The sequence below is a fragment of the Eucyclogobius newberryi genome, unplaced genomic scaffold (genome assembly GCF_026437365.1).
Source record: "Eucyclogobius newberryi isolate DKJ021-1_F unplaced genomic scaffold, fEucNew1.0.hap1 SCAF_2, whole genome shotgun sequence".
NCBI lineage: Eukaryota > Metazoa > Chordata > Actinopteri > Gobiiformes > Gobiidae > Eucyclogobius > Eucyclogobius newberryi.
Window position 1 is genome coordinate 39,506,813 of NW_027315834.1, and position 15,688 is coordinate 39,522,500.

Here is a 15,688-nt window from a genome sequence, read left to right on the forward strand (position 1 = left end):
TTTCACGTCATCTGTCCAGCACACAAATAAATAAACAGCCAACCAGGAGGAGCTAACAGTATTCATGGTAAAGATTCAAAAGAGAAATAACATCCTTTTAGGCTGCAGTGTGAATGATTTTACCTGACGCTCATCACTTTGAACCCCTGCAGATTTTTGCCCTATTTATGCCGGGAATAGTTTAAAAATTCAACAGGGGTGGTACACTCCCACTGGAATAAGGTCATGCTTCAAAACAAGTGGGGATATGCCACAAAATGTCGAGCGGGTTACATGGATTTGTTCTGTGAGAGATTGGAGCAATGTATCTACAAAAGCACGGGTCAATGCACTAACAAATACAGCAAGTACAGACCAAGGTATATACATTTAATAGCCAATATTCAAGCCACCATATTGCTATCTTCTGTACAGTGTTTTCCAACTGCAGGGCTCAACTCAAGTAAAACATTTGCCATTGCTGCATGGGAAATAATACATACACAAACAGGTTTCCAAACTAGACGACGTGTAAACAATAAAACAATCTGTCTCGGTTTCGCTCCAGCAGCTCGTGCATGTCTCCAGTCACAGAGCAGCATTTTAATAGCCAAGTGTAAAAGAGAAAAGAAAAAAAACACACATGTGAATACAGACAATATTGACAGATCGTGTAAATGAACGGACATGAACACACTGACTGGAGCTCACAGTAACAAGCTGATCAATACTCAATGAGGGTCATGGTCACAGCTGTCAGTTGGAGATTTGAATTTTTTTCCCCTAAATGGATAGAAATCAAGCAAATATTTGGTTAAAGCTGTCGGTGTAATCCCTCATTCGTCCAGGAAGTAGAACCTTTTTCTACTTTTTGGTTAAAGCAAAAATGTACAAGATAATGATTGGCACTATTAAAATTAGGAATGGTCCAATATGAAACTTTTTAGCCAATATCGAATGTATGTCTTACTGTTGTGGTCAATAACTGATATGTACCGATGCTGATAATAAAATTAACTTTTCCCTTTAGTAAAAACAATGACAAAATGTATTTATCTGTGATTTAAAATTATATCTGGCATGATTATGTCAGCATACAGACATATATTTAGTCTAACTGGCTTCATATTGTTATGAAAACTAAACTAAAACTAAACACTGTGTGCATTCAGGAGAGGTTAAGTTCTTGTTATGAATAAACTGCATCCTTTTATATGTATTTTTATGTAACTAGACTGAGCTGATAATCACTTGGGTGATGTTTGAATTTCACACTACTCAATTTGAGATAAATAGATAAAAAGCTTGTTTTAGTTCTGAAAATAACTGAAGAGGCTGCGTTTACAAAGGTCCAAAGTTCAAGTAACTACATTTTTGTTTTGAAGCATGTTTTAGTTCATTACTTTTCATAATCTGATACTAAATGCTCAATTGCAGTCAATCAAGTGGAAATGTGATGTGACAAACTTGAGCAGATGTGTTGATTCTCAAAGTGTTAATTGCCTTTAAAAAGTACTGGACTTGTACACGGAGTAAACTGGGTGGAGAGCTTCCTTCCAGAGAGGTAGTATTTCAATCTCCAGCCCTTCCTGGATCAGTGACTACAGAACCACAAACAGGCCCAGGCTCCCCACAGAGAAACCTCATCTGAGTCACTGCTGCCCCGGCTCTTTTGTCTTTGTCACTCACGATAGAGTTCATGAGGTGGAAGACAGAGTGAATATCGATCTGCATAGAGCCACTTCTCAGCACACTGACCCAAACCATCCAACATCTGTGTTTAATTACATTCAGGGTCCAAAAGCCAGCTCTCCTTTTAATTACATTAACTAATCAGGCTAAAGTTAGGACTGAGCTGACAAGTCTGCCTTACTACATTTAACAAGAATGGTGATTTACTCTGATGGCATTTCTTATCTTAACCCTACCCTTTCACATTTTCAACATTCTTCAATGGAAAGAAAGGCTAACATTTTTGTTGTGAATTGGCTGTTTATTGTACCAAACAATAGGCTTCTAACTAAAGTCTAATAACTGAGGAAAACCATACAAATGTCAGTCTTGTCTTTCACATTGGCTGATGTGCAGGCCTTCAACTGAAATGCCCTGCACTCAATCAGGAGTGCAGATTATCTGTCCTAACCCTACTGAAGTGGACTCAATCTTGCCCCAGTGAGCGAAGTAGAACAGGGATTTCTCCAGCCCATCGCCTCAATCACTGCCAAGCGTCACCCATCCAGCGTTCACTTGGACTTAACGGCTGGATCTGAGCCGCTTGCTTCCTGGTCAGGTCCAATCCAATAGAAGATGTGGGCAGTAGGTCAAAAATATATGGGCTGGGTCCACTGACCTGGTTAGAACAGCTCAAGTAGTGGACGATACACTCAGTGAACTTCAGTTAGGGGCATTTCAAGCTTCAATGTGTAGTAGTTTCTCTACTATTATCATGTGGTTTTATAGTTATTCTGTTATGCGTTATGCATGTTTATATAATGGAAAATGGACATGTGTGTGCTTGTGTGCATGATGGTGTCATGATGGTATCATGATGGTGTCATGATGGTAAACCTGGCATTTAAGAAGAGTACTCGGATTTCCAGACTCAGCAAAAGCTTTAACCACTAGTGGATTAATAAATGTATATGGCTGTCTTTGCATTTACTTGCATATGCTTCAGTTGTAGTCATCTGGACTCAGTTAGAAAAATTGGACGTTTCGACTCTCATCCAAGAGTCATTGTCAATAAAAGAATTTAGATCGAGAACTCCGATATTAATACTGTTCTGTGGTAAGACCCGCCCATTGGGCGGAGCCTTCCTGAAGTAGAAAGAGTTGTTAGTTTCAACAGAAACTCCCCCCTTGTATCTACCGAGCTAGCCTATTCAGAATTTTTAATGGGCTATTAGAATCCTCTTTGTCTTTGTGAGACCCTGGCTCAAACACCCTGAGTACCTGATTAGCATCTAAATGTCCTGGTCCTGGTCCTCTACCTTTCCAGGGGTTCAGTAACCCATTATAAATAACAGGAAGATTAAACCTTAGCCCTCCATTTCTGTTTAAAGAAGGTCTTTCTTTTTTAACAAAAATAGCTTCCTTGACTCCTCTTTCAAACCATCTTTTCTCCCTGCTTAAAACCTTCACCTCACCGTCTTCTAACGAGTGATTAGAGGCTTCAAGATGGAGATGCACGGCACTCTGAGGTCCTGAACTTGTATTTCTTCTGTGCTGATAGAGCCTCTTGTGTAGAGGCTGTTTCGTCTCACCTATGGAACGTTCTTTACAGCTTTCTTCACTGCATTGGATCGAATAAACTACATTGCTTTTTCTACTATGGAACACGCCTGGACGAATGAGGGATTACACCGACATTTACTTGCATACTGCTCCAGATTATCGTCAGCTTTGTATGTTTGCTAAAACGTTGGATTAGAGTGGAATTTGTCTATGTTTCAAACAAATGCATTAAGCCGAGTGAAGAGCATAAAAAAACAAACCTTCTAATCTTTTGAAACATCTTATTTCCTCGTGAGTTTCAGACGAGATTGAACCAAACTAAAAGCATAGTGAAACAGTGTGACTTCCTGTGGCAGGGATGCATTTATATTAAGTTCAGCATCACCCAAAGGAGCGAGGAGAATGTTAGTTATTTGTTTCGCAGCTCCATTAAATAGATGCATTATTTATGAAGCCAAATACCCAGAGAACCTTCTTCAAATGTTAGTTGGATGTTGAGATAGGAAAACCGGTGAATCATTTCTCAATTATGTCCTTGTATATGGAAGACTGCTCTCTATAACTTCCCAGACCAACTGAAAAGTGGAGATAGACAGGATATAATGTTGTGGTAATTTATGAAGCCGGAGGAGCCGGTAGAAGACACCAGTCATGTTGGCAATGGAGCATTTTACTGCCAGGCCTTGATACTGAAGCCTATCACTATTCAAGTGCCTTAAGTAACCATTTAAATGCATGGGGCTTATCTTTCATGAAGATGCTCAAACATAATGTACATCACAATGATTCCACTTCAGAGCCTGTGTCTGTGCCGTATGATTCATAGAAAATAAAGCTTGATGAGAGCCCTAAACACTCAGCAACACAGTGTACATGAATAACTATTATGTTTCCACCAGAACTAAACAGAACACTCAAATAAGATATGTTTAGTAAGAAGCTGAAGGAAGATATTAATACAGGGACGAGATTTCCTCCTCCTGACAGTATGACTGAAGCCACAAGCATTTAGGGCCTGAGGCGGGCTGCAGTGACACATAGAGTGATAGATAAGCTCTCAATATTACATTAATTCACAAAGGGCCTCTGTCACTTTGTATCCTCCGGCACGACATGATACTCAGTGCTAGGACATTGCTTCTTCACGGGCTTATCCATGTTTCAAGCAGGCTTCTATTGTGAATTTCCTTCCTCTCATATTCAAAAGTAAGAACAACATTAGATGTAGATAATAAAACCATATTAGTTTGCATTTGGAGTAAGGAAAGAGGGAAAATGAATATATTATCCCCAAAGTTAACCCTAAAAAATGAAACAATTTCTAGACGATAGATACAATAAAGGAAGGTATGCCATTCCATGCTATTATTTACAGTGAAAGTACCATTTAAAATGTTCAGATGTAGAGTAGAAACAAATATATGACTATAGATGATATAATTATTTTGTACATCCCCCTCAGCTATCAGTTGTGTTTCAAAATATCTCACACACATTTGCAATATAAATAAAATAGCTGATCCCACTGCCTAGCATAAACTGGACAACCAAATGTAAATGTGAACAAGTTGCATTTGTAAACTGTGGGTTTTCAAAGAGCCCTGGGTGATAAACATATTCCACATTCAAATAAAATTCATTCAGTCATTGTTCCATTAGAGGGTGAAGATCTATGAAAGGATGTGCTATGACAAGGTCTTATAAGGTAAAGTTCAATTAAACTTCAACTTCAACATAAACTTTTAAAATGTGCCCTCAATTTGACCACTGTGAGCCATTGCTACCATTAATATATAACATGAGTAAACATTGCTCTTTTATTTTTCATGGAAAGGTTAAATAATAGTTGGAAGATGTTCCATTTCACCACATCTATGTACCTAAAGCTTCCCCATAGAAACAAATCATCGTTTGATGCAAAATGGATTATGGTGCACACAAGGACACGACTTTGGATAATTATTTGCATCCTGTTATGCAGTTGGAATGGGATTAACAAGGATTTCCACCGAGGGTTTGGCTATGATCTCTTACAAATCGATCGGTTGTTCGTGGTTTTCATTACAAACCACTTAACGACTATGCGCCAGAGACCAGTGTAAGATTTAACACAAAGGAGTATTACGTATTTAATAGTGAGGAGAGGTGTAGAAAGTGTGTAGTTTTGAAGTGAATATTAAGATTTACCTCAGAGTAAAATTTTCCAAGGTAGAAATGCTGGCCAAGAAAATGTAAAATGTGGCAACATCAGTGGTCTTCAGTGGTTTGGACGAGGTCTGGATGACCACAGCTCCTCCCAGCCTGAGACGCAGATAGGTGGGGTTTCCTGGTGATGTGCGGAGCAGGGCGACACTCCCTATGCGCCTCATGGGTGTCCCAGAGCCCTTGGGAGCCCTGGCCCGACCCACCCACAGTCTCTGCAGGCTGTCCTGAGGTGTGCACTGGCCTGTAAGCTCACTGCGACTCTGGAAGTACACCTCTGCCTGGTTCCCCTGCAGCCCACGCACAGCCTCGCTCCTGTCTACCTCTCGACTAGAGCTGCCTGAGCGGCTAGAGGAGCTGAACCACATCGGCTCAGGCTTTAGCAGAGCGACACAGAAGCCTCCAGGAGTCACCGAACATGCCCCGCGCACTTCTCTGGTCTCCCAAAAGGCGTAGGCTGTCACACAATGAGCCCCATCTTTGGTCCTTGCTCCACCTTCAGGAATGCCTTCATTCCTGATGCCTTCTGCCACAGAGATGTCTCCTTGTGACGACATGTGAAACAGGATCTTAACCACAGGCGATGAAGAACGCACCTGACGGGTTAAGATGACTGGTTGGATCTTGTATCCACTGAGAAGCAGGTCTGGAGTAATGGGGGCATCTACAGACAGGGGCCCATAGGAAGCATTCACTGCTGGCTGTAGAGGCCCGGCGCTGGAGCCAGTGATGAGGAAGCTCTGCGTCTGAGACTTGAGGCTGGAGTTTGCTAAGGCCTCAGGCTTGTCCTGCACCAGAAACACATGGTCCATGTGGCTCACTTGGAATCTGATGGATGGATAAACTGGAGATGGAGTATCATCAACAACCTTCTGACCTTCAGACACTGAAAGAGATAAAGCAATGTTTTTATTAGTAGTCATTTTTATAGAACGTATGCTAATAGTTGCTTAATTAATTTTCAAATATTTGATTTTATTTATTAGTCGTTTATTTAAAAGGGACAGAACAGAGAGCATTACCACATATATAATAGTAATAATATATAAATATAGCCGCAAGCGGCAATGATCGGCCCTCGCCACGCCGCCACCACACCGCCGCCACGCCGCAAGAGGAGGGGGTGCTAACGCGCCCCAATTGTCCTTTTATTACATCTACTGCTGAATCTGTGACGCTGTCACATCTTCTCCCCTTTGTTTTACCATCAAAAAGCAATTTTATTTTGAATTCTTGGCAAAATGTGAGGCTTTGCCGCACAGAGACCGTGACTCTTTGAATAAAAATGTGAATACCTTTTGATGGTCCACGCCTGAAGATGAGTCTCACCAAATTTCAGGTTAATAGGGCTCACGCCCTGGGAGGAGTTTGTGAAAGTCTAAAGTGTAAGCATGTTCTGGCGATTTCCCCATTGGAATAACATGGGAGGTTTCGGTCATCGCTACAGCAAAGCCGTAACAATTATGACATGGGTCTCATTGACTTTTTTGATGGGTATGCCAAAATTGAGTTTTGTGTCAAATTTCAGATAATTTCGCAAAACTAAACATTTAACCTCCATATAAAATCTGTAGGGGTCGCTGTGGCGCCAAATTAATTAATTTAATTTCAAGTAGGTTTAGGGCAAAGAGTTTAACAACTGATTGTAATTTGACGTAATTCGGACTTTATCTGCGCAAACGGCAGAAATGTTAAATTTGGGAGATTTCTGAAATTCTAGCTAAAGTTTGCGGCTTCGCCGCTCAAAGACCGTGACAGGTATCAATGTAATTTGAATAACTTTTGATGTCCCACTCCTCAGTAGCATTTTCACCAAATTTCAGCTTTTTAGAGCCAACGCCCTGGGAGGAGTTCGTAAAAGTACGACGTTTGGAAAAACTCCAGAGTCATGCTTAGCCATTTTTGAACCAATATGCCGTGATAATATTTTTTACTTCTCTTGTCACCATCTACCTCTGCGCCAAATTTCATGATTCTACGATCAGATTTTTTTTGGGTCATTTCCTATCTCAATGCAGTTTTGGTACATTTGGGGGCGCTGACGCGCCAATTTTTTTTATTTTAGAAAAGGGAAATAGCCAGAATGTAGAGAGGCACGATTTTTAGAGGTGTACAAATTTTTGTGACTTTTCGTCAATGTTCACTGGGTGAAAAATAGGGGGGTTGGTCCCGAGAAGAAGAAGAAGAAGAAGAAAGAAGAAAGAATAATATTCCGATGCGAAAACAATGTTTCCCATTTTTCAAATATCATAAACTATACATTTTCGGAAAGCGCTCGCGCTTTCCTTCCTCATGGTGTGGGTCCCTGGTCACTGACGGGTACTTTCGTTAATTTTGAGTGGGCTCCGCCCACTTTGTGTTTTTGGCCCTCTAAACACTAATAATGTTAAACGTTTGCATTAGATGCTTATATGCACGGAACATGCAAGAGATGGGGAACGTATTCGTGAGCTACTTAGGGCAAATGAGTGCTTTATATGGGGATGACGAATCTAAAATGCTCGTTTAGTGCACACTTTTGCACGGGCTTCGCCCGTTTACAACGGTAATGTTCCATTTTCCTACTACTAATTAGTATGCACGGGGCGTGCGTGAGTGAAGGAGTGCGTTAGTGAGTGTTTGGAAGTGGGCGAGCGCTTCGCGCTCGATTTCGTGCGCACTACATGCGCACTTTCGCAGCCGTGCTTCGCACGGCCTTACGAGATTAATAGGCCTCTCGCCAGCTTGTGGCGCTCGGGCCTAATAATAATTTAATAATAATAATAATTTGAAGACCTTGTCCCTGACATTAAAACAGACAAAAGCAATAACATATACATACAACGATGGAAATTGGCAATTGTGTAAAATCAAAGCACAATCCGATAATTAAGTAGCATTGGGAAAAGCTTGACATTAAATGGCTGTGCTATTTTCATGCTGCAGTGGAATTACAGTGTTTAACTGTTTCAGATTTAAATCGATTATTTAAAACACTCTAGGCCGATCACACAGTTTTAGATTAGGATTCGTATTTGTAATCAAACGAGCCAACGTGCACTACAGAGCTTATATATATATATATATATATATATATATATATATATATATATATATATATTTATATATATATGTCGGTGTAATCCCTCATTCGTCCAGGCGTGTTCCATAGTAGAAAAAGCTTCAGTTTTAGTCATCTGGACTCAGTTTGAAAAAATAGACATTTTGACTCTCATCCAATAGTCATTGTCAATAAAAGAATTTAGATCGAGAACTCCGATATTAATACTGTTCTGTGGTAAGACCCGCCCATTGGGAGGAGCCTTCCTGAAGTAGAAAGAGTTGTTTTTTTCAACATAAACTCCCCCCTTGTATCCACCGAGCTAGCCTATTCAGAATTTTAATGGGCTATTAGAATCCTCTTTGTCTTTGTGAGACCCTGGCTCAACCACCCTGAGTACCTGATTAACATCTAAATGTCCTGGTCCTGGTCCTCTACCTTTCCAGGGGTTCAGTATTCCATTATAGATACCAGGAAGATAGAATCTGAGCCCTCCATTTCTGTTTAAAGAAGGTCTTTCATTTTTAACAAAAATAGCTTCCTTGACTCCTCTTTCAAACCATCTTTTCTCCCTGCTTAAAACCTTCACCTCACCGTCTTCAAACGAGTGATTAGAGGCTTCAAGATGGAGATGGACGGCACTCTGAGGTCCTGAACTTGTATTTCTTCTGTGCTGATAAAGCCTCTTGTGTAGAGGCTGTTTTGTCTCACCTGTGTACCGTTCTTTACAGCTTTCTTCACTGCATTGGATCGAATAAACTACATTGCTCTGTTTTTGAGTCGGCAACTTGTCCTTAGGGTGAACCAGTTTTTGTCTTAAAGTGTTTCCTGGTTTAAAATAAACAGGGACTTCGTGTTGTCTAAAAATTCTCTGCAGTTTTTCCGACAGGCCAGACACATAAGGGATAGAAACACCCTTCCTTCTCTGTTCAGTTTCCCTTTTGTCCTGCTTCTTGGTTCTCTTCACTCTGTTGAGAGCCCAAGCGGGGTAACCACAGGCTGAGAGGGCATTTCGGACATGTTTTTCCTCTTTCTTCTTGCCCTCTGAGCTGGTGGGCACACCTTGAGCTCTGTGTTGTAAGGTTCTGATCACCCCCAGCTTGTGCTGTAGTGGGTGGTTGGAACCAAAGAGCAGATACTGGTCCGTGTGTGTAAGTATATAGGAAACCTACACACACGTATTTTTGTTTTGTTAAAAATGAAAGACCTTCTTTAAACAGAAATGGAGGGCTCAGATTCTATCTTCCTGGTATCTATAATGGGATACTGAACCCCTGGAAAGGTAGAGGACCAGGACCAGGGAATTTAGATGTTAATCAGGTACTCAGGGTGGTTGAGCCAGGGTCTCACAAAGACAAAGAGGATTCTAATAGCCCATTAAAATTCTGAATAGGCTAGCTCGGTGGATACAAGGGGGGAGTTTCTGTTGAAACAAACAACTCTTTCTACTTCAGGAAGGCTCCTCCCAATGGGCGGGTCTTACCACGGTACAGTATTAATATCGGAGTTCTCGATCTAAATTCTTTTATTGACAATGACTCTTGGATGAGAGTCGAAACGTCTATTTTTTCAAACGGAGTCCAGATGACTACAACTGAAGCTTTTTCTACTATTTATATATATATATATATATATATATATATATATATATATATATATATATATATATATATATTTATATATATATATATATATATTTATTTATTTATTTATTTTAAATTAATAAAACATTTTGTCTCTTTTACACTATTGTTACTGCAATAGTCTAATGGGATTATCCTCTTCTTGATAATATTTTTTTCAATATCATGACCATTTTCAGATAATTTTTATGTGATTTATTGGTGGTTCTATGCTCAGCACATTTGTGCAGAGCTCGCTCTGTAAGACACATTCATCTTACACCTAGTTTCTTAGAAAACAGGAAACTAATTATATTAGGCTTAGCAAACTACTTCAAAAGCAGCACAAAATTCACTGATATTGTGCTGCCCCCAGTGATAAAAGATTTCCGTTTTGAGTTCATGTCTTTTTGTCTGCTCAGAGCTTCCGTAGTTTCTTCATTGACTTTTCTACAGTCACATGCTATATTGTTTGAGCCTCTAAACTGTCATTTGGCCCTTCGAAATATCTGTCTGTAAGTATTGTACTGTTAGGAGTAGACTTATTGGCTGTATATCATCTGAAAGTTGTGAATATTGTTGAAATTTGCGATAAAATACATGACGCGATTAGCATTAGCATGTCTATGGCATTTTCAATACATGTTAGCATCAAGCTAAGCGCTAATTTGACACACGTTTTTATTGGGGTATTTTACATCATATTTACCTAAAATATATATCTTTATCTAGCTGAGCATGTGTTGTGTTCATTGAAATGTTGTAACATGATTGTAATATGCTGCTATTTTTGTATGTTACAGTTTTACAGTCAAAGCTTCAGTAAATAACCAAAACGGCAAGAGGCTTCCTGGTGTTTATTGGAGCAACTGTTAACTATCTGTAAAGCTAGTTCCTAAACACTAGTGGAGACAGAATAGATACAATTTATTTGTACTTAATAGAAGAATGTGCTTACCACCTGTATCAAACTAATGAAATTGAATGTGGTTGATAATCATGTCAAAATAGAATAGCAAAACCAGTAGATTAGATTATACAGAAAGGTTGATGATAGTTTAGAGTCATAACTGGTTCATAATCTTATGATCCACAATTTAGCCTACACTTGCCACTCAAGAAAATCGATTCAATTAAATTAGATCATCATTAAATGTTAAACTTTGTCTGGCCTACATTCAGATCACACACACTCGTCAGACACTGTTATGGATCCACATACTGACAGTTTCCAGTCATTTTATATGATATACAGACAACTTGTAGACGAACTTGATGAATTGTGAGTTAACAAGTTTTAAATATTATTTAATAATCTGAATGTATCTGTCAAAGCTACTGTACTCCAAACTCAAAAGAATAGGCTAGTTACACAAGTAAATATTCTGCAAGAAAGTTATTGACTGCTGTCCTTTTGTTGTTTAGTTGATGAATCGGTGGATGGTGCCCACCAACATTTGTATTAGTTGAATCATAATTTTGTTTGGATAATAGGGGTTCATATGGACAAAGGAGAAAGCATGGAATGTGATGAGCTGGAGTTTTGGGAGTGACTAAGAAGCCTTTCCTCTCATGCAGATGAATAGGTGTTTATGTGCAAGATGCGAATAATTTTGAGAGCTTTTGCCAACACCCCTGTTAGTCGAGGACAGCACAGGAAATGTCTTTATTTGACTAATACCCTAAAAGTTATCACTGAATATTGTGTGAAACATTTACTACTTATTTGCTACTTATTTTTGTTTTGTATAACTCAACTTTTTCTCATTTACAAATAAATCAGATTGTACAAATATCCCCCTATAATGCAAATAAGTTAATGAACAAAAACAAGTGTAATTTCAAACTACAAATTCCATAACAGCCATTGCATATTTTGAAAGCTTGGACACATTCTCAAAAAGCCTTGGCCTGTACATTGGAAGACATTTTTTACATGTGTTTTTGTCGTTTGAATCTCAGACTGGCTGACACAACAAGCAGCACATCTGCGACTGGAAGGAAAGATAAGGCTTCTGTAGAGTGTTTATTTTGCATAGCCTCCAGGCAGAGCACAAATCAAAGCGTTTACCATCAGCAGACATACATTAAAGACCCCCGGGAACAGCTGGACCCTGACCTGGCATCTACCTACAACACCACACAATCTCATAAAGCCACAGACTGACCACTTAGAGCAACTTCAGAGCACAAATACAGAGGATCTGAGGAAGCTGGACCACCTTCGCTATAGGACACTGGACAGGGACACAAATAGTGCACTATAGAGCTATGGGGGCTATATTATTTATATATTTATTTATTTATTTTGTGGAGTATCCCAAAAATGATATTCATAATGATAATATACATATTTTTAATCATATTTATTTAGATTTAAATACCTGAAAAAAACTTTTTTTTTTTACTTTTTTTTATCAACTCTATTTGTAGCATTCCTTATACTCTAAACAATATACACGACATTTAAAATGTTTATATACTCAAAAACAACATCCACAATTGTATTTACTGTCGATATATTGTCCACCTCTACTGCTAGCATGCAGAGAAGAAAAATATAAATAAAAGTCAATGTAAATGGAGTCAATAATCTAAAATAAATAATAACTTTATTAGGATCTCGGCGAACACGTGTCACTTCAGCAGGTTGGAAATGAATATCTCTTCCTGCCGTGTATGATTCTAATAGTGATACAATAAACATCCCACAGGCCCCGTGCGAGCAATTTTACACTTACATTTCATTTCAAATCGCAGCCGTTCCTTCTGGCTTAATACCATTTTAATGTTTAGATGTAAAAGGTACATTTAGAGGTGGAATATTACAACAATACAACATTTAGCGTGAGTAACTTTTCATTATTAAGGCTGCAAGATATATCGCAAATGAATCGAAATTCAAATCCAAATTTCTAGTGTAATAATAAATAATAAACACAAAAGAATTTCGACTAGGGGTGGGCAATGTTTACACGTTTATAACATCTTGTTTTCATGTTGTTGAAATCAGTTCTTTCTGTTGCATTTTTTAAAATAAATTATTTACTCAACTCAATATTCAAAACAACATTCACAATATTAACTAAAATTCAATATACTCTCCATCCCCAACTAATACACATTTTTATAATGAAATTTGATATTTTTCAATATCAAAAAACATAACAATATTTAACACAGAACAAGACCAGAATAGTACAAGACACAAGTAGCACAGAACATCCACAGAAACAATCACCAAACCCAAAATAGCGGTCCCACTCAGTCCAAATCCATTGAATTTGTCCATTTCTAAATGAGTCCAAAGGTACAAATACTAATTAAAATACAAAAATTACTTCTACTACTGCATCTTGCTCACTACAGTGCAAATATGTAAATGTACATCAATGTCAAGCCATTCTTTTTACTCTTTACTACTTTTGAGAGGTACAAGAAGGCACAAGTTTGGAGAGCCCATTCCTCAATAAATCAGTATAAAACATTGGCCCATTGGCTTTATCTTACCTTTGCACACAGAAGTGAGGAAAGTCCCGAGAGCCAGGAGCAGAGGAGGATAAAAGGTGCGCATCGTGGCAGTGAAGTTGAAGTGATGTTGTCGTCCACTTTGCGCCGCACCAAACTGAGACGTTTATGGAGACTCAAAAGAGAAACATGCCAGATACAAACCATTCCATTGCTCCGTGTCCACCAACGTTATCACATCTGACAGTGAGGACAAGCGGGATCAAGTGAGGAGAAAAAAAAAAGTCTATTGATTGATTGTCGGGCCCCTGCAGCGCTTCCTGTGCTCGACCGTTTTTATCCACATAAAACTTGCTCCACTTTAGAAACGCGGCCTCTTCCTCCCTTTGCTTGGACCGGAATTGAGAGATGTTTTTTTCCGAGCTGACACGGTGGGACAAACACGAGTCTCTCTCCTTCCCTTGATAGAAACCTCCAAACATGTGGCGTCTGTCAGATTAAGCGCGACCACGTGGGTAATCTACGGTGAGGGAAGCTGCGGTAAATTAAATGCACATGAGGTCAAAGGGATCAGTGCTGTTCATGTTGATTTTACCATTTCATTATGTTGTTGTTTTTTTTCTTCTTTTTTCCTTTACTTAACACTTGCTGCATATTTAACAATAATTAATTTAATCAAGTTCATATTCAGATGTCAAATGACAGAATGGCAGATATAAACAGCTGTGACGGGTGGTTTTTCCCCTCTTTAAGTGTAATATTATTATACGAGTATATTATTATTGACTGTGTTTTTGTATTATCGCAATAACAATATTCAGATGATATTATACAAGAAATGTGTTAAAACATGTTTTACTCTTAATGGTTGAGGGTTTATTGTTTGGTGTCAAAAGTCTGTCAAATGAATCAGAAAAGTGCAGAAATAACACCATATTTTAAAGTTTACATAAACAAAATAACCAATATATATAACCAATATACTCAATATTGAAATCATATCTTCAAAACAACACTCTCAACATTATCTACATTTAATTATATTACCCACCACTAATAATTACTATAATCTATTTTGGAGCTCAATATTTATTGCTTGTACATTACTAGAAGAGAACATTTTGTTATTTTTTATTTTATTTTTTGTAGCAATATATCACACTTCCATTTTTTTGTTATTATTTTGTTGACAGACCTACTATTTACACATTAGTACCAGCAGTAACATTAGTGTAAAAGTGACAATAATAGCCATAAAGACAGAGCAGTATTTGCCACTTTGAGCTGCCCCACATCCTTCACTTTTACTTCTAATAATAAGGATTCACTTGCAGTGGTTTGATCTGTCTCTGTGACGGACGTTGGCTCCTGAGAATATAACAGTTATGGTTTTTCATCCATTAGAAAAAAAAACTTCATTCTCCACATACTTACATACTTGATTCTGGAGCAGTGTGTAGGACGGGAGCTGGAGGGAGCAGACTATGCCTTAAACAGCTCCTCAGTAAAGATCAGCAGATTCCACCTCGGCATGGTGAAAGTTCACTCTTGACAAGCTTTATTGACAACTTGGCAACATCACTTTACGTGTGCGTTTGTGCTGTTTTACTTTTGAGGTCAAAGCATTTCAAATTCAGTCCGGTATTCAGTTACTGTGAATAAATAACTGCTCTATTCCCAAGAGCTTGTCTTGAATCATATTACAGTATTATTCAACTTTTCAGTGGTGGAAGAAGTGCTGTTCTCAATTCTGTTACTTAAATAAAAGTACAGATCCAAAGAATTACTCAAGTAAAGGTAAGTATTGAAGTACCGGTACCTGTTTAAAAAGTACTTTTAAAGTAAAAGGTATTTGACACTGATTTTGTGAACTTTTAAAGTGTTAAATTTAGTGATTTTGATAAATAACTGTGCTGATCTCTGGTCATTTCCAATCAATGTTTTGTTTTTTCTCGTGAACCTAATGTGCATATTTTTGTTAGTCAGGATGGCATCATGAAAGTACAAAAAACACATCAAATCGAATGAATGAAGTAACAAGTATCCACTGTAAAACTACAGAAATAAGGTACAGATACCTAAACATTTGACAGTTATTTTACTTTTGTACTTTCCACTACTGGAACCCTTATAGTCCCCATGT

The 15,688-nt window shown here is 38.4% G+C and overlaps 1 protein-coding gene across 1 annotated transcript in view; it reads right to left on the reverse strand.

Annotated features, from left to right (window-relative positions):
- LOC140368303 (transmembrane protein 132D-like) overlaps positions 1-13,697 on the reverse strand; it is a 37,250-nt gene extending 23,553 nt beyond the window's left edge. Inside the window, exons 1-2 of the mRNA XM_072455280.1 lie at positions 13,588-13,697; positions 5,401-6,301 (exon numbers count right to left, since the gene is read on the reverse strand). Of these exons, the coding sequence (XP_072311381.1) occupies positions 5,401-6,301; positions 13,588-13,651 (965 nt within the window). The 5' untranslated portion in view covers positions 13,652-13,697. The remainder of the gene's footprint in view (positions 1-5,400; positions 6,302-13,587) is intronic.
- Positions 13,698-15,688: the final 1,991 nt, after the last annotated feature.